Source organism: Drosophila tropicalis, unplaced genomic scaffold, assembly GCF_018151085.1.
Source record: "Drosophila tropicalis isolate 14030-0801.00 unplaced genomic scaffold, ASM1815108v1 contig_158, whole genome shotgun sequence".
Classification (NCBI taxonomy): Eukaryota; Metazoa; Arthropoda; class Insecta; order Diptera; family Drosophilidae; genus Drosophila; species Drosophila tropicalis.
Window position 1 is genome coordinate 675,241 of NW_027172602.1, and position 20,292 is coordinate 695,532.

Here is a 20,292-nt window from a genome sequence, read left to right on the forward strand (position 1 = left end):
TATATATATAAATGTACAAATATGTATGTACAAAAGATTGTTTTAATCTCTCGAAATCTAAAGAGTGGCCAGCCAATGGGAGCACAGTGCGCCCTCAATGTGGCAGCCAATCGGCGTTGGTCCTGGCTCAATGCCTTTGGGTAAGGCGCTGAATAAAGAGAAAGCGAGCGCAGGCGAATGAGAGCGAGCGAGTGTGTGAGTTAGCAACGAGAGCGAGGGAGAGCGCTGAATAGAGCCATTTCGTTTGTGTTAAAGTATTTTGTTTATTTTGTCGTTGTTCTATCATTACCGTTGTTCAGTACCGATTTAGTAAGACACGCGAACGGATCGGTTCAACTACCACATAAACACATATACATACATATATACATATATATGAACAAATAAATCTATATCTATATATCCATCTGAATCTATATATTTTTCATTTTTTTTTTTTTTTACTGTTCTTCTAAATATTTAAACTGTGTCACTTGACATTCGTCTCCCTCTCTGTGTGTGTGTAAGTGGGTGTTTTATGTGTGTGTGTGGGTTAATTTTAAAATTAAAAAAAAAAAAACTATAAAAAAATAATAAAACAATCGAAGCCAATTACAAATAAAAAATAAACTAAATTATGAAAAAGTTTCTTAAAAAAAACCAAACAAACAATAAAAAAATAAATAACAACAAAAAGTTGTTAAATGATTTTAATTATTCTATTTTTTGTGGCGCAAAAAAGAAAAATAAATAACAATAACAACAACATTAAAAAACCAAACAAATGCATCTAACTGATTTATTGTTATTTATTTGTTAACAATCGAAAAAGAAGAAAGAAAACAAAACCAAACAAATTAAATATATATTGAATTGATCTTGGCCAGCAATTATTTAAAATTAAAACGAAAACAATATTTAATATTCATTCACAAGAATTACAAATATTTGTTTTAACTACAAAAGATATTAAATATTAATATCAAAAGTGAACGAAAGTGATTGAAAAATCTTTTGAAATTTTTAATGTTTCTTTAAATTTTTAGAGTTTAATTTTGATTTAATTAACTAACTAACTACTTACATATATAAAATTCAATTCACTTTTGTTACAACAAAAATTTATAAAAAATAATAAGTGAATGAATCATTAAACATTTTAAAATTTTAAGTTTTAAATATTTCTTTCATATCAAGTTGTGAAATTGTTTAAGGTTTTCGACATCTCAAAATTTGTGCGGTTTTTGAATAAACTTTTGTCGGGTTGATCTATCAGTTTACAAACTGATTAACGGTTTCAATTCCCAAAAGACAATCTGGGAATATCCCCTGAAGTATGCAATGTAAATTTGCAAAGTATGTTCATTGGGAATTTCTTGTTAATATTTTTTTTTAGTGCTGACACAAATAAAGAACAAGTACCAAACTACTGATAAAACGGATGGTGAAGTGAAAAAGACCCGCAGAAATAGAAAAACAGATTAATATACATAAATAAAAAACAAAGAATTTGTCCGCCAAATTGGCGCCCAGGAGAAAATACAACAAGTCGGCAATATCGCATGCATTTGCATTGCTATTTGTCCAACGAAGCGGCGGCAACCAGAAACACAACAGCAGCAGCAGCAACAACAGCAACATCAACTGGAACAGGAACAGCAACAGAAGCAACATCCATTGGCCATAGGGGCATATCGACATCCACATCCATTGCCGTTTCCATTGCGGGATCAGCAGCCGCTGTGGCGCCTGTCAGCATTGCCGGCCGCCTGGCGCGCAGCATACACAGCAGCAGCGTCGGCAATAGCCATCACCATCATCATCACCACCATCATCATCATCATTCACACAGTATGGTCACATCATCGACCTCGCCAACGGGCACAGCCGGATGGACGACAACGGGCGACTATAAAGTTGCTACAGTTGGCAGTGGCGGATCAAGTTCCGCTGCCACAGCAGTGGCCATGTGTGATGTCCTCCCGGTGTCCAGTAATGCCAGTGTTGGCAGTAGCTCACCAACAGGTGGTGCTAGCAATGGTACAGCAAACAGTGGACACAGTGGCGGCGGCGGCGGTGGCAACGGCGGCAACTCCAATTCCAATTCAAATTCAAATAATAATAGCAACAACAATAACAATAATGCAGTGCATCAGGATCTATTGTGGATGGAGAGATATGTAGCAGAACGACAACTGGAATATCCAGGAGAATTGGGTAAGCTAAATGGGAGAAATGGCGAATGAAGATCCATAGAAGATCAGGACAAGTGAATGGAAGATAGAAGTGAAAAATGAATACATTCAAAAGAAGTAAATGAATGGCAAACAGACAAAGAATGAATGAGAGTAAAGAGATTGTCGAAAATGAATACACACATAGGAATCTGAATGAGTATTGATGAGAATAAATTGATTGATTGTCTATTGAATTAATTGAAGGAATGGGTAGCTAAATGTAAATTAAGGATGAGTCCTGCACCACAAGTTGAATAACTTATGAGTAAATGAACAATTAGTCACTGTCTTTGATGATATTCAAATAGACTCGAACTATTTGAAAACTTATAATCTGTTTGTACATTGAGACTAACTAATTAAATATGTTTTCTATTCTAATCCCCCAATCCATTCCCATATACATTTTCGATAATAGAGGGCTCTAGAAATGTTTTGGCTGAAATTCCTTCTAAAGCCTTGACCTAGTTTGGACTAACACAGTCCAACTAAACACTCCTTAAGGGAAAGCTCTTATCGTCCTGTTGTTAGATTTGATATATTAACAATCTTTTTAAAGTTTGCTTTGTCTTTTTTCTCGTTGATTTCTTAGCGCGTGTCTTGTCAGCTCTCTTTTTGTATGTACATATTCTTAACCAAGTCATATCCTTGGCTAATCACACACACACACATACATCTACACACTTTAGGGGCTTCTTCTGATCTGGTGTCATTCGATAATGATGCTGATGATGCGTAAATTGATATCAATAATTGTTATTGATATCATTGCATGGAGAAACGCACGAGTCTTTGGACGTGGCCAGAAAGTTCCTTATACCATATCAATGACCCATGAAAGCTGTTAATGAAATCTCAACTCAACTCTAAGTGAACCAGTTTTAATTCAATTTCTTGTTCACTTAAATTTCTCATATTCATCGTTGTTTACATATATACAGAATGCATTCTCTGTTTCTCTTTCACTTTGGAAAGGAACCCAAATCCTTTCATAACTTGTGCTCAATGAAGTAAACCAAAAAAGAAAACAAAAAAGAACACAGAAAAGGGAAGCAAAGTGCCAAAATATCATATTGCAACGAATGATTGTTATATCCTCGGCTGATCAGTAGCCAAATCAACTAAATAGGAATGTTAGTAGGCGGTTAAAAGCTTAAGTCAAATAGCCACTAAACTGTATAACTGATTTCTATGAGTTCTTCATATTATGGAAGTTAACTTATATATATTTCAACGATCCCAAAAAAAAACCAATCTTTTGGACCTATTTAAAAGAAAAACAAAGTAAAGGATCGTAGTTAATAAACTCTTCCATCTTTTAATTCTCTGTTTCTGTCTTAAGTTGTCAAAATGTTTGAAATGTTTGAAATTTTCATCTAAAATGTCGAATTTTTAGAAAGGACAGACAACATACATGATATAGTCAAACGATTTTGATCAGTGTATTACTAATAGTTAATAGTCTCTATTCGATTTCATCTACTGATCCAGGGAGGAGAAGTCAGGGCGGTCTTGAATAAGCACTAACAACTATGTGTAAGTCCTAATCTTTGATCACTCCAAGTTAAGTATACGATCTGGTGGCTTTTGGCAAGGACAATTGATTGGAAATTGAACTAAAAACTAAAACCGTTTGTTCATATGATATACAATATGCCAGCTCCCTTCGATCCAGAAAGAGGGACACACAGAACACCCCTTGCCGTGGTCAGAGTCCTGGATTTATGTGTCCTTACCTAGTGTCTGTTGGTAAATTTATTGATTTAGTCGAGTGACTTTACACTCTCTGATGGGACAGTGACAGTTTTTTATGACAGATGGGTGTAGGTCAAACTGTCAAATGCCAGCACCTGCTGTCTCATTTGCTCTCTAATTAATTATGCACCGCCGTAATGCTGGATTCCGGGATACTTTGCAGTCCCAGTGCCAATTGAGTGGCCGACAAAACACAATTAATTATTAATAATAATTTAATAAAAGCAAATTTCATACAGATCTATGTATGTATGTGTGGATTATTTGTTGGGCCTTAATCAATTGTAGGGACAATTGAATTTTGTCATCTATAATATTTTTGAATATCTCTCTCTCTCTCTCTCTAGAGTAACTCTTCTTTTTGTTTGGCTATTTCTGTTTTTCTGTTTTTTATATCTGATTTCTTTGTTTTTCTTTTTGCATGTGTCTTTTGCAGTGCGCACGAGCAATCCGTATTTCCTGTGCTCCGCCCTGCCATCCCATTGGCGTTCAAATAAGACGCTGCCGCTGGCCTTTAAAGTCGTCGCCCTGGCCGATGTGGGCGATGGCACCTATGTGACCATACGAGCTGGAAACGATGAGAACTGTTGCGCCGAATTGCGCAATTGTACGGCCCAAATGAAGAACTGTGTGGCCAAGTTCAATGATCTTCGTTTTGTGGGACGAAGTGGACGAGGTGAGTTTGATTTGCTAGATGAGACTTAAGACTAGGATCCTTTTTGGCTTCCTTCAAGACGAATTCAAAGAAGATGATGAGATGATGAGATGAATTGCATTTGGCATTTGTGTGGGAACAAATTTGCATATCCGAGCGGAAGCCATCAGAGAAGGAAGTATTCTTTTTGATTGAGTGACATGACATGTCGGATATGTTAGATGTGGGATCAGAACGAAGCCGCTGGAGAAGCAATCTTCAGTCTCAATCGACTACTCTCACTCATTCGAGCAAAAAGTGTGTGTTTTTTTTATTTTGGTTGAGTGGGATGTGAGGATTATTGTACAGCAGTCATCACATTAGGCTACAGTTGGCGCTGGCCTCGGGGCAACATGCAATGTTGCAACATGCGTAACTTGAGCACCCAAAAAGCGGCAGTCTCAAACACACACACACAGAGAGAGAGAGAGGGAGAGAAAGAGGAAGACATATATATATAGATATGGACATATCCATATATATATATATATTCTTGGACGTCACGCAAGGCTTAGGCTTGGCTATAATCGATTTGAACCCACAATTAATGTAAAATTGGCCGGGCCAGAACAGAACAGAACAGAATGCCACGCAGAAATTGAACTTGGCAAAACTGAGAATGCGAGAGAGAGAGAGATAGAGAGGAAGGTGGCTAAGAGAAACAGTGAGAGGGAGAGAGCGAGAAGGAGACAGAGGGAGGAAGTAGCGATGCCTAGAATTGCCAACAGTTGGCTAATTAGCTGCAACTGTTGTTCCCAGTTCTTTTGCGCCTTCTTTTTGCCTGTTCCTCCTGCTGGTTGTTGTCATCCCTGCATCTTAACCACCTCCGTCTCCCTCTCTCGGTCTCAAATTGACGGCTCGTGCCCGGCAAAAGGCCAAACGGAATAATTATAATACCCGAAAACAATGAGTCAAGCATGCAAATAACAAGCTAATGATGTAAGAGCATAAGCGCTAACCAAAATTGTCAACTTCAGATGCAGTCAGTCAGTGTCAGTTAATGGTCACGCCCTCTCTTAGCCCCCACCCGAACCTTAATTCCAAAGCCAACGTCAAACACCACCAAACACCAGTCCACCAGCTCCCCGCCAACCCACCAAGAAGACCAATCAACCATCACCAATCTCCATCGCGAGAATGGACATCATGCAGCGTTTTCTGATTAAATGACAAAGCACATGATGGACATAGACCAACAGAATCAACGATTGTTCAACCAAATAAAAATAAATTAAAAATGAATCAAGAAATGCACAAATTGAAAGCGAATACAGTGATATCTATTAAGGATTCAAGCTTCATGATAACCATCAGATATCCTTAGGATCGCATTAGTGATCTTTGATTTCATCCTATTAGAGGAGAATTCACAAATGCTAACGAACGATTTTCAAAAGTGTTATCTCATGTGTTATCCTTTCAAGAGAGAGAGAGACAAAAACTGTCAAAGAACAGAAAAATATTTTCAAAAACTTTCATTTCATTGAAATTTCGAAACGATATGACTTATTCGTATAATGTTTAAAACAGTTTCCAAAAATCACAAATTTTCCACCCTCGAGGGTATCAAACGGTTCATTATTAAATAAGGGGAGTGTCCTGTCATTGTTCCTTTCCAGTACTTAGACCTTGTCCTGGTTTCGTTTTTGCTCATTTTCAGACATTCCAAAATATAAATCTCTCTAATCATATCAAAGGACTTGACTTTGACAAACACACACATACACCCACACACACACAAAACAAAGGATTAGCAAACCGAAAGGAGTAAGGCAGAGGGAAAGGCCCAAATGAGAGGCACGCGCCAAATGAAATTTAAAATTTCTTAGTAATTAAATGTTTTTTTAAATTGTGAAGACTAATTCCTTAGTCTCGAAATGTTGATAAAGTCGATTCGCTTTAGTTCTTTTTTTTTTTTGTTTTGTGTTTTTTGGTATCAGTGGTAAAAATTTGGTCATTAAAATTTCTTCAGATTCTTTGTCAATAATAATATTATTTCTGTTTGTTATTGTTTGCCTTTGTATTGATAAGGGGGTCAGAGGAATTCTTGGTGTACATTTTTCATTTTTTCCACCGAAATCTTGTGAATGTTGCAACAAATACATAATTGCTGAACAGCTTCAACAGATTCCTTATCGAAATAAAAATAACAAAAAAGGGATAAAAATTGAAAAGCGAAACAATTTTTTTAATGTTTCTTACATTGAGTCAATCATTCTGTAGAAATTTGATTTCAAACTTTGGGCAGTGAAGTAATTCTTATATTAAACATGTTAAACATATGTTTTAGTCAAGATAGTTAACAACTAATCCGATCGGGTTTATAGCCAAATGACATACAGATCCTTTAGAATAGATAGAATAGATAGAATAGATAGAATAGATAGAATAGATAGAATAGATAGAATAGATAGAATAGATAGAATAGATAGAATAGATAGAATAGATAGAATAGATAGAATAGATAGAATAGATAGAATAGATAGAATAGATAGAATAGATAGAATAGATAGAATAGATAGAATAGATAGAATAGATAGAATAGATAGAATAGATAGAATAGATAGAATAGATAGAATAGATAGAATAGATAGAATAGATAGAATAGATCGATAGATAGATAGATAGATCGATATATAGATAGATCGATAGATAGATCGATAGATAGATCGATTGTTAGATAGATCGAAACTATATATATATACATTTGCTCTGTTTAATTATTGGAAAGTATAGACATAAGCTTAACAAAGTGTTCATTGTTGTTTTTATTTTTTCATGTCGATGAGTAATTTAAAGATACATTTTCCTAACCACCATTCCCTCCCAGTTTCCCCCGTTACATCTTCAGTTCCATTATTAAGTATTATTATTATTATCACTATACATTGACGGCTCCTTCTCATAGTTATGATATTTTATCATGACGGGACAAAGACATGCAGAGAACGAGAGTGGGAGACAAAGGCAGGGGCGATGAACATGTTCGTATTAGTATTATTATTATTATTATTATTGTAACAATTTTTTACATATGACATGAATGAATGGAAATGCTCCAGTTCTCAATTTGAAAAATGAAGCAGATATTTTCAGGTTTTTTTTTTGTTGGTTTTTGGTTTTCTTTGAGCCTCGTGATTAATTTGCCTTCATAGTTTCGATAGATTTGAGTTTGAAACGCAAAGACTTTGTTTCCCTCGGTAATGAAGACATTTGAAAAACAAAAAGATAAAACAAAAAACAAACAAGAAACGGAGAAAAAACGCTTTCTAACTGATGGCAGGCAATTTGAAGCCAAATAACTATTTTTTCTTTTCGCTCTTTGAGGCAACTCAATTTAAAGTTTAATGATTTCTTTTCATTTCTTTTCTTCTGGATTTCTTTCGATTTCGTCTCTTCACTGGGTGGGAGTGAGAGACGAATAAATAGAGTAGAAGATGGAGTCTCAAATAGGATGATGGCCAGTGATTAAACCGAGAAACTGTTATTCCTTTCAAGTGAATCATTGATCAAAGTGGGTCAAATGGCATTTTGAAATTTTCTTAGCCAATCTTTGGAGAAGATTCAATGACTAACAAGATAAAGTTTCATTAACTAAGAGTAGTTTAAAGTATAAACTAAATGTATATAGATATGTGATATTCACAATATATAAATCAAACACTTTTAGCGGAAATAAATATTGATTATTAGTCGGAAATTGATGTTTCATTGCTCGGCTTTTATAATGTGGATATAGTTTAATCATTGATTAACTGAATCATGGTTAATGTTAAACAGATATTTTTATATTCTTCTGAAATTAAATGGAAATCCAGATGACAAATCAAATATTGGCTGGAAATGCGTCTATAGGTATACATATATATATATATATTATATGCGAAATGAACGCAGTCTCTGGTTATGGGTTGGGGGAAAAAACGGTTGATTGGCATTGATAGAGTTCACTTTTGAAAATGATATTCAATCCTAAATGGCATCCTTGCATGTCTTAGCCCATCCTATACTATTTTATCCCATCCTGTTCTATCGTTTGTAATCCCATCGCCTCTATTCTTACCTACTCGAGCTGATGTATCCTGTCCTATTCTCTCCTTTTATATCCTTATCAAAATGTAGTTTAAAATAGTTTTATATATTACTTGTTTTTCCAATTGCTATAAAATTTGTAGTTTCTATATATGGATATATGTCGGATTGTATTGCTAATCGATGTACTAGTGACTACTTTTGAATAATGAATGATATATCTGAAGATGTTTCTTTAAATTTTCGATAAATAGATGGAATTCGTTATTGATTAAATGACTCTTCGTTTGTCTCAGTTTCTCTCTCTCTCTCTATGTCTCTTTGGCCATGTCTCGTTTACTCTTTATCAGATGTTTTTGCGTAGGAGTGCTTTCGGCGGATTGGCGGCATTGTTGGCAGGGTGGCGATGTGATGATAGGATGGGCTGGCTGGTTGGATGAACAAGGGGCCAGGAGGAGCGACAATGTGGCCTGCGGCCTGTGGATGTGGATGCGACTGAGGTTTTTGCGGTTAACTGGTTGGGTAGCTTTTTGGGTTCGTGTTCGAGTACGAGCAATGCGACAATGTCGCTTTTGTGGGTGTTTAATTATATGTACAAATGATTGTCTGCAAAGGAGAGTGTATTAAATGGCCAGACAAATGGACAAAGGGACAGACAAACAAATAAACAGACAAACACATGGACTCGAAAATGTTGGCCAGACCGATAAACTTATCAAAGGTTACACTACCATTCCAATATGCATATATACATATAGATTCTGCCATTGCCAGTGTCCCTCCCACCCCTCAGGTTTGGTCACTGGGCACTGGTCACACCCCTCGTCTCCGAGGGGACGAGTTCAGTTCGTGTCGTAAATAGTGTAAACAAAATAAATATGGTCAAGCCCACAATGTTGCCACGAGCGGAAGACAGGTTGCAACATTTTTATGTCCCGCTTCAGTTTTTGTTGTTGTTGTTGTTTTTTTTAAGTTGTAAAATGCAAACGCAAGTCGGGCCCAATAACTTGTGCGGGCCGCAGAGTCATTAATGGCAGGATAAACCAAATTTATGTCAAGAGTTCAAACAAATTGCACCGCAACAAAGAGGCAACAGCACACAAAGACTGCCATATAGATCCACATCGGAATATATGTATACCCTTTCCATGTCGGAGTTTAATTTCAAAACCTTTATAAAATTCTTTAAACTTATCAAAAAGTTTACAAAATTTCGAATTTCCATCGGTTTTTCTTGGGTATTTTTACAATATTTTAATTAAGGACTATACATACATACATCTACTTATGTACATCTATGAAAAGTTAATATAAAAATCCAAAAAATTCGTATTAATGATTTAAAACTAAGGCGGCCTTTCATTGCCTTTTGATTAATGTGACATTGTGACAAAAAAAAGAGAATTCAATTTCAAAATCTAACTTAATTAAGCCTTAATTAGGCCTCAGTGGTCACTCAGTGAAAAAATGTCAGGACATCTCAAAATATCCTTATAGCAGCTAAACTTCTTCTTTAGATATTCATGTAAATATTAAGATTTACTTAGAAAATTTTCATTCTTTGTTTTTCTTTTTTCATTTTTGACCTTAGAATTTCTTTTTGTAGGTTGATTCTTTCTAGTTGATTCCTCCTCAAGGGGAGAGGAGAAGATTAGAGTGAAGTTGGTTTTTAATATTCTGCGATGCTTCGTTTTAGACGTTTTAGCCTGAGAGGGGTGTGACCAGTGCCCAGTGCCCTGTGCCCAGAGCTGAAGGTTGGGAGGGACACTGGCAATGGCAGGATCTATGTATATATAAAACGGCTAAAACGAATATAGGTAATAGGTAAGGCAACTAACTTATGTATTGAAGGATGAGAAAAGGATTAACCAACTATGGGTGAGACAGAAGACAGAACCGAAAGAACAAAAAGAAAGAACAAAATGCATTGCAAAGTGTGAGTAACTCGAATATTTTGTGGCATATTTAGAACCCTTTTTGCTTATGTGTGTGTTTGTGTGTGTGTGTGCGGTGGGCGTGTCTGTTAATACACAAAACATACTTTTAGGTTTCTTCTTTTAGGCCAAAATTGATTCGGTAGCCGCGTTTAGTTGGTTGCTGGCACGCATAAATCATCGAAATGACATTTGAATTACCGTTGAATCTTCTTTGTTTTTGTTTTTGTTTTCCTTTTAAACTAAACTAAAAATGATGCCATATTTCATTTATTTTCTTTACAGGGAAAAGCTTTACGCTAACAATTACTGTGGCCACAAGTCCTCCACAGGTGGCTACCTATGCCAAAGCCATCAAAGTCACCGTTGATGGGCCCAGAGAGCCACGCTCCAAGACAAGTAAGTGAAGTAAAGTGAAGTCAAGTGAAGTAAAGTAAAGTAGTTGATGTAATTAGCAATTAGCACTTGGCCATAGAAAATGCATAAGAAAAGTAAAAGATACATATGTATATGTATGTATGAGAGATAAAGAAAATGGTTAAAGGTGGAAATATGAGGATATGGTGGTTGTTGTTGGTTTTGTTGCTGGTGGTGTGCCACCCGTGGAGTTTTGGGTTGCAACATGTGTTTCGTAGCCACTACTTAAACCGCATTAGAACAAGTGTCTAATTAATGTAAATAGTTAAGCCGATCTGGTTCTAAAGATCTGGGCAATTGTCCATAACAATCATTGCCACTAATCCCCTCCAGCCTATTCATTCCACTCATCCGAGCAAATAGCAACAAACATGCAACAACAACAGAAGGTTGAAGTTCAAGTCAAAATATTGAAGAAGGCACAACAGCAACAAAACAACAACAAAAGGATCATATGACACCTCCACGATGCACGATGCACGATGTCGGCCATTTTGTTACCTAAAGTAGCCGGTTTCATTTCATTTCATCTCGTTTCGTTTTGCATTGTATTGCAATTGGAATTGAAACGGAACTTGCAACTGCCACCTCTAGCCATGTACACACACACACTCACTTATGTGTGTGTGTGTAGGAACGAGTGTGGCATCAAAAGCGTCAGCTTCTTATGGGTTTCTGAAAATTTTGCGGTTTTCAAAGGTTTTCGTTGTTATTGGTGTTTCGTGTAATGCATATACACACATACATACATACATATGTATGAATTTTATTATATATGCATATATGTATGTATATGTATTTGTTAGTATGTATGTGTGTATAAAGACGGTTGTTCTTTATTCATTTTGTTAATGCATTTATATGTCTTCATCTGGCTACATTTACCTACATACATATGTAGGTATATACGAGTTTGTAGTTACCTTCGCAGTCTTACCTTGAATTTGTGTTAATTATAGACTCTTCGAAGGAGGTAGAGAGGTGGAGAAAGAAAATTATGTCATTCAGAAACTGTTAAGAGAGAAAGTTCCATAGAGAGGCCTTGATATCAAAGTCACTATTGGGAATGGAAAATGATTATCCTTTAAATTCACATATTATTGGTCATCTCGCTCTTCATATGATATAGATGGGGAAAATTAAGAGACAAAGTCCCCAACTGAATCACACTTTGTTAGCCATTCGATTTTATTCACTTATCTATGGCTAACAATGTCCTTGGACGAATACAGTCACTGTAGAAGTTCGATTATGTGACAGAATTAGGATTATCCAAGCATTCAGCCATAACCGATCCATATTTTGGGATAAAACTATATAGTTTACAGATATTCTTAATCAGTAATATCCTTTTTTGATAAATGAGCTTCCCTTGGAGTATTTCAAGACAAAACTAAGCTTTAATTAGGAATATCAAAAAAGAAAAAGGAAAGGATTAGTTTTTGCACTTAACACACACCTACACACTTATACACACACACACATGAACCTTCTATGTAAGTCAATGAATGCAAAACTACAAAGTTGTAATAGGCAATGCAATGTTTAATACCATGTTTAATGCAATGTTGAATGCATTTGATTAATTCATTTTGTGTGTGTTTTTTGTTTCCTGTTTTCTTGAATTGCTCTCCTTTAGGTCCCACCGGCGGTCCACATTATCGCATCGGCCTGGGCCCATTGGGCTTTCCAAAAACCTTACACGAACTGGATTCACTCCGACGCTCGGCCAAAGTGGCAGCGGCCACAACAGCTGTGGCATCTGTGGCGGCAGCTTCTGTAGTGGCCGCTGCCGCTGTCTCAACCACAAGCGGGAGCACGAGCACCACCAGCCTTGTGCAGCAATTAAGTAGCAATTACTCATCGTCGAATAGTACAATAAATTCCGATTGCCCCGGCTATAAGCCAAATGCACCGCATATTCAAGGTAAGTTTCCAAAAAAAAACAACAACAACAAAAAGTATCATAAACTCAAATTTCACATTGATTGAAGTTGTCCATTAAGAGAAAGGTTCATGGAATTGTGGTCCTTCCTCCCCCTATATGGATTTGATCTCTGCATTTGCATAGATCTTAATCAATCTTCAGATGATTAGTGATGAAAGCTTTATATCAATGTTGAGGGCATCTGTCCGCGTGCCGTCTGGGCCGTATGTGTGTGTGTGTGTGTGTGTTTGACTGGCACCAGGCTGCCTAAACGTTTTAATTAAGTTAATGAACTTCACCCCTCCACCATGCCCATTCCACTACACCTTCTCTCCCCTTTCTCTCAATGACGATTTATTTTTGGTATAATTTATTATTTGAATTTTTTTTGTATTTAGCATTCCCCTGCTAATTGATTTATTTTCTTTCAAAAATAGTTCATCAATGATCGATATTCGTTAAATGTCTTGGCAAAGTCTGCCAAATTAGACACAGAGATTCAGATATAACCAAAACTTGGCCCGTTGTCACCGGGAAGTCGTTGAAGTATTTTAAATGCTACTGCTAAAAGTGAAATTTATCAACAAAGTCCTTTTTCCATTTCAGCATGGAAATGTTTTTGGTTTTTCTCTTAAACCTGTTAAATTTGTTGTCCTTTTTTGCAGTTGTCCTTCCTTTTCGAATGAAAAGCGATTAACTTTTAACTTTAGAGCTTAATTAACTACTCTATAAAGAACTTAATTAATAAATTACTTGCCTATCAAGGAAATTTAAGGTTCTGATCAAGCCAAGTATCCCTTTTTTTATTCAGAAATCTGAGAATGTGACCAAGATTAGACGACGTTTGAAGTAATATTTAAAGATTTCCAAAGTCATCAGGATATTGGATAACTTTCGTTTCCCATGAACCAAGTTTTAGTTTAGATCCTATCAAGCTTCCTGTTTATGATCCTTTCTATATCCTTCAGCTTTATCAATTGTCTATTTTCGTTACGTTCCAAGGCTCCTCATGCTGTTAGCCGAAAAACCTTTTTCTATGTATATGCCACGCCCCCACCGACACTTTAACCACATTGTGGATGGCATAAATATATTTTTAGCATTCAGTTTATGGCAACCGCATGACATAGCGCTTAGATAGGCCATTGTCCAGGGCAGTCTACAGATTCGTTGCTACTCCCCGAAATTCCACATATATATATATATATATATATATGTATGTATGTATATATATGCTAAATTTAGCATGTTTAGAGGCTTGTCCCTCGCTTCGCAGCATTGCAAGGCGATGTGAGCCAGTTTTAATTAACTATTCATTTCTGAACTGAACTGAACCGATATCATGTAAAATGTGAATGGAAAATTTTTGGCAAAAGCCATTATACGGTTAACCGTAATTACCGGTATCGGTATTTTATATCAAATATTTGCGCTAAGGGAGGGGGAGACCCAAACGGAACGATTGTGGTGGATCAGTTGACTCACGATCGATATTGCCCATGACTCAGTGGCCAGTTTGAAACTAGACAAATCTGATACAGAGACTAAAAAAAACAAAGACTGATTGTGAGACGAGCAAAGAAGCGAAAGAGAGAGAGAGAGAGAGAGAGACACAGAGAGAGAGAGAGAGAGAGAACATACACACGCTGTTTTATGCTAATTAATTTATTAATGTTATTTTGCATATGTATTGTTGGTTCCCCCTCCCAGCCAATCGTCCCCTTCTCTAGTAATAATTTAGCCCGCTCAATGAGTTAAGGCAACGGACGCGTCGTCGACTCAACGAGACTGGCCTAAAAAATGGCCCAAAAAGTCAAGCTCTCGACATGGTTAATACTCTACATTTCATGGTGGTCTGAATTCCGAAAATATATCTCTAAAGTTCGACAGGACTCTTCTGTCAATTGGGGACAGAAAGCAGCAAAGAATAGGCTCTTAGCCATGATTGATAGCCTGATTGTTTGACACACTTCGCTAACGGCTTTGATAGACAATTGATCACGCTTACCTGTTCCACCTGTTACACAACATTTTGTCACACAAAGTCCAGACTAAAGGGTATGCAAAAATAAAAATTTATGTATATAAAAATTGACAATAAAGTGACACATCGTTGTTGTCTTTCAATTATCCAAAAAGATAGAAGAGAGAGAGAGACAGGTAAACAACAATAGCAACAAATGCAATGTGATTTTTTTTTCAGCTTCTTTTTATTCGCTTTTTGGTTTTTCAACTTTTTAAGCGAGTGTTGAAACCGGAAATGCCCCAAAAAATCGAAATCAATATCGATGCGTAGCGGCCTGAAAGACAAGTATATACAAATATATATATATATATGTATAAATATTTAAATGTGGCGCTTAAGCTGGTAATTTACACAAAAACCAACAACAACAATAAACAATAAAAGCAAAAGCAACAAACGTCTTAGCGTTAATTTCAATGGAAATCATTTCAAAATTCTCCGAACTTCTTGTGACGTGTTGACTTTAAAGAGGAGATCAAGTTAAAGACAAAGCAAAAAGGGTCAAAGCATTATAGGGGACTCCAAAACAGATCAGATCAAGCCAAATTAATGATATATTGTTAATAGCCAATACATCAAATGCTATGAAATGAAAATATTGCCAACAGGATAACTTGAAGGCGGATTTATTCGAAATTGAGGGAGGCCCTGACCAATTGTTTAAAAATGATTTGAAAATACTTGAAATTTGTTCTCTAATCACTTAGTTGTCGTCTTGGCCTTCTTACAATGTGGTCTTGGCCTTGTTCTATTGGACCAAGAGATGATCAATTTAAATGAATTGAATTTCTACTTCTAATTATCTGGACCTTTGGACATTTGGAACACCTGTCTGAGATGTTGCCTGTTTTCCCCTATATATTTTGGTTACCTTTTCGGCTTTCGTGTATGCATTCATTAAAAGTTTTTGAAACAAAGTTAAGTTGGTGTATTTTCTGCTTTTGTTTTTGCTGTTGTGCAATATGTAAATTGACCTGACTTAAGGATAGATGAGACGTTGGGGGCCATACTAAGTATGTAGCCTATAGACATGCAATGTGTGTTTGTCAGTGTGTGTGTGTGCTTTTTTCTGTTTTCTGTTGCATTCTCAGCCACAAATCAATCCAAATGCGGTTGCGCAGCTGTTGCAGCCGCAAGAACACTCAAGATGCAAGATGTAAGATGCACATATGAGATGTGCGAGAAGTGTATGTGTGTGTGTGTGTGTGTGTGGGGGATAGAGAGAGACAACAATGTCACACATTTTGAAATGAAATCTTTTTGGCCCATAAAACGGCAACTATGGCCAACTTGCTTGCCACCAAAAAAAACAAAAAAAAAAAAAGTACACAAAGAGGCAGGAAAAAAAAAAATTAACAAAACCGCAAACTCACTTCCGTTTCGTGCTTACAGCAATATGATGATGTGTTGTTGTTGTAGCTGCCGCCATTTTGCCAGCCCAAAAAGTCAAGCAACAACAACAACAACAAAATGTTCAACAAAGAGAGGCACCTTAATTAAAATTACTTTGGGACTTGTTCTTGTTGGCTTTTTTTTGGTTTTTTTTGCTACATACATTCTTCTTCTTCTCCTTCTCCTTCTTCTGCATTTGCCCTTCTTTCGTTGCTTCTAATGAGGCTTCCCAAAAGATGGCGACAATGAAAGCTGTGAGAATCTGGCATAAAACGGGGTAGACTGAGTGGAGAAAAGAAAGGGTAAAGGAGGAAGGGTAAAGGGAGACCCACTTTTGACTCTCTCTGTGGTTTGTCTTTACATGATTCTCTCCATCTCGTTCACACACACACACACACACACACTCTCGGTCTCATGAGGTAGACCTTCTTGCCCTTGCGCTTGATTGCACCGAGTCCAACGGATATGGAATATATAGCCTGGCTTGGCCAGCGAAAATCGAAGATATCCGGTCTAGAGGGCCAGATGCAGAAAATTCAAACAAAAGCCATTGGAATTTTGCTATAAACGTTTTTTTTTCCAAAGAGTTTGCCAAAAGGCTGTGAAAGAGAAGAACTTTTCAAAGCTTAAACACTGCCCTACAAGGTTAAGAAATGTAACTATCGTAACTGTTTCCTTGTCTTCAGTTTAGCTCTCTATTCAGGATCGAACAATCAGTTGTGGCTTGAGAATTCCCTATCCTTCTCGTTTAGTCCTTGGTAATTAATGGCAATTATCTTGTGACATGGTCTAAGGCGGTTGACATTGCGTATACGCAATGTGGCCGCTGGCAATTAAAGTCAAATATGATTGGCTAAATGACCGCCTTGGTCTCAGAGGTCTTCTAACCACTACTCGCCCCATTAACGTCTTCTGCCGGATAACTTTACCCTTTGTTTCCTTTTACCATTTTACTACACAGCAATTTCCACGTGCCAGCAGCAAGAAAATTACATATCTTTTCTCACAGCGACCAGCAGCGATTCTGTACTGACCCCACGGCTCTGGCCTTACACAACCCCTGGCCTCCTCTTCGCCACCCATTCGGCCGCTTGGCCATTTGGCCATCCTGGGCCGTTTCGCTTCATTGCAATTTGGTTTGGTAGCTGCGGCTACCGTTGCCTTTGTTGCAATGCAATTTGCCCCCTTAATTGAAACATTAAAATGTGATAAGTGGCGGGTGAAAAGTTGCATGCAACTTGCAATTTAGCTTACCTTTCATTAACTGGCCAAAGGCGGCGATGTGTAAAAAAACGATCCAAGAAAATCGCTATCCCATACAAGGTAGTAAGGATTGCAAATCCAATCCAGTAAGATCCTGGGTGACTTCTATCTCTTTCTATGGGATGATCAGTAACCTTTTACTTTTCAGCTTTCTCTATTCTACATTTCCGATTATATCCATCTTCAATAGATTCAAAACTAATTAAAGGTTTTTTTTTAGAGTTCGGAATGTTGAAAGTTTTTGAGTTCAGCGATCTAAATCGTCTTTTGTTTTCTTTATATAAAAGTTGGATTAACTTTTTAGGGACCACCAAAGGGGCGGGTCTCTTGGCAGTTGCCCCTCTCACACTGGCCAAGTGGGCATAGTTTGAAACCCTTTAAACTTTAGCAAATCTTAATCTTTAGATTGATCTATATGTATGATTAAAAGCTTTCTGTAGTTTCAGCCCAAAACTTAAGATCCAATTGATTTGCCATCAATAGAAACTATTTGAGAAAAGTTTTAAGATTTTCATACATCTAATGAATATATTTGAGTGAATTTTCATTTCATATTTTGCTTTAGTTGAATTTCTAATAAATTTGATTAATTAGAGCGACATTCTTGGGCGCTGCCTTTTTTGGCATCTTGTCAGCGACTTTGTTCTTATCGTCGTCCTTGCTATCGTCGTCGTCGTCGTCCTGTTGCATAATTAATCAAAAATATGCGAGTAAAGATATCCTGCTGTGTTGCCTTGGAGGAATTTGGCATGAAACGAATTTTGTTTTTGTTTTCTAATTTCTTTTTTGTTTTTTATTTGTTGGCTCAATTTGTTGAACAATTTTTGTTAACCCATTGGCATGCAGAGTAAATGAGTCAAAACTCACAAAAGAAGACTGGCATTTACCCCTTTTTTTTGTGGGAGGAGGAGGGTGGGTGGTTAGAACACCAACACTCTGGCTCACACTCACCTACACCTAGTTTTACATATGTTGCATATGAAATGATTTTTCAATTATACATTCATCCCGGCTAATGCCTCCTCCCTTCGTGACGTCGCTGGGAATGTTACTGACAGGTTGACAAATGTGCAGGAAGGAGTTTGATAAGACTTGATAGAAGGGGAGGAGGGATTGCGGGTTAATTGGCTTCCAACAGGCATTAATTTGATTCCCGTTAATTTCTTTTCGTTTTCTAATTATTTCTTGTAGAAACCGAAAGCGGCGAATGGACGGGATCGGCAAGCTCCTCCAATGTGGCCTACACGGTGGGCGTAGGAGTGCCCTATCCCCATCATCATGCCACACATCATACGCATCCGCATTCGCACTCGCATGCAGCGGCGGCCCATCACCTGCAACACCATCACCAGATGTCCCTGCCACCGCCTCCACAACCGCCGGCAGCGACGCCCGTGGCCATGGGCGGTCAGGCCAGCGGCATGGGCATGGGCATGGGCATGAGCATGGGCATGACCATGAATCATTACGGCAGCACCATGGGTGGCTACGATGCCAGCTATGATACGTCCCATTTGCCGACCGTGCTCCAGGATATGCATGGTCATGGCTTTGCCGCCGATCCGTACCAGACAGCCGGCGGCTATGGCAGCGCATCTGGAAATCCAGGCAAAACCACCACCGAACTTGAGACCCTAAATGTAACAGGCTATGGGGCTGGAGCCGGCAGCGGTTACAACAATGCCTGGTCGAATGGCTACAACAATTATCCCCAATATGGTAGCTGCTCGGCGGTGGCAACTGGCCAGTATGGTGCGGCAACAGCGGCAGCACCGCCCCCACCGCCGCCACCCGTTGTCCTCTATCCCCAGCTGTACTCGACAGTCAATCAGAATCAAATTCATTTGCATCTGCACAGCAGCGAGAAGCTGGAACAGTATTTGGGCACAACGGCCGATCAGCAATTGACCATTAGCTCGCTGACAGGCAATCGATCCAGCATCGAGATCGGCCTCGGCGGCGGCACAGTGGGAGGTGTCAGCGGAGTGGGTGGAGCTGGGGCCCTCACAGTGTCTAGCAGTGACCAAGACCAACAGGTGGCGGTGTCCAATGAGGCGGTGGCCAATCAAAGCTATCATCTGGCAGCGCAGGAGGTGCAACAGCAGCAGCAACAGGAGGTGGGCGGCGAGGTATCCACGCGGCAGGAGGAGGATCTAACTCAGGTGTGGCGACCCTATTGACATAATCTCATGACGGTGCCGACGCCTCTTGCTCCGCCAGGAAGGCGAGCCTATCTCCACATAGAACTGAACTGAACAGTAAATTATTTCCCAAGTTTTTTTTTTGTTTTTGTTTTATTCTCTGCTCCTGCGCCTCCATCTTTCTTACCTATATATATATATATCTATTTTTTTTTTAATTCTGTTTATTTTTTTTCTGTTTGTTATTATTTTATATTAACTAGGAATTGTATATAATGAGCTAGAAATATCATCTCTAAATATATATATTTATATATATATATGTATATGTATTTATGTATGTAATGTATGTATGTAACGGTATATTAACTATATCTATATGTATGATTTTTTTGCTAGCCCTAAGTATATAGAGAGAATGAAAGATACTCGAGACATATTCGTAATGCCGCACAAGAAGAAGAATGAGTTTTTTTTTTTTTTTTTTTTTGGAAT

General features: G+C 37.7%; 1 protein-coding gene across 1 annotated transcript; it reads left to right on the forward strand.

Annotated features, from left to right (window-relative positions):
- The first annotated feature begins 330 nt into the window (after window positions 1-330).
- Window positions 331-20,015, forward strand: lz (lozenge). The gene is made up of 6 exons (XM_068303410.1): window positions 331-502; window positions 1,376-2,196; window positions 4,408-4,647; window positions 10,917-11,030; window positions 12,688-12,975; window positions 18,848-20,015. The coding sequence occupies exons 2-6, from the start codon at window positions 1,542-1,544 to the stop codon at window positions 19,834-19,836; spliced, it is 2,286 nt and encodes a 761-aa protein (XP_068159511.1). The 5' UTR covers window positions 331-502; window positions 1,376-1,541; the 3' UTR covers window positions 19,837-20,015.
- Window positions 20,016-20,292: the final 277 nt, after the last annotated feature.

What these genes read in the sequence shown, in the direction of transcription:
- lz (XM_068303410.1), top strand. Translation starts at nt 1,542, where the DNA reads ATGCATTTGCATTGCTATTTGTCCAACGAAGCGGCGGCAACCAGAAAC. An exon ending in GGAATATCCAGGAGAATTGG is followed by an intron (nt 2,197 to 4,407) that starts GTAAGCTAAATG and finishes TGTCTTTTGCAG; the next exon opens with TGCGCACGAGCAATCCGTAT. An exon ending in AGAGCCACGCTCCAAGACAA is followed by an intron (nt 11,031 to 12,687) that starts GTAAGTGAAGTA and finishes GCTCTCCTTTAG; the next exon opens with GTCCCACCGGCGGTCCACAT.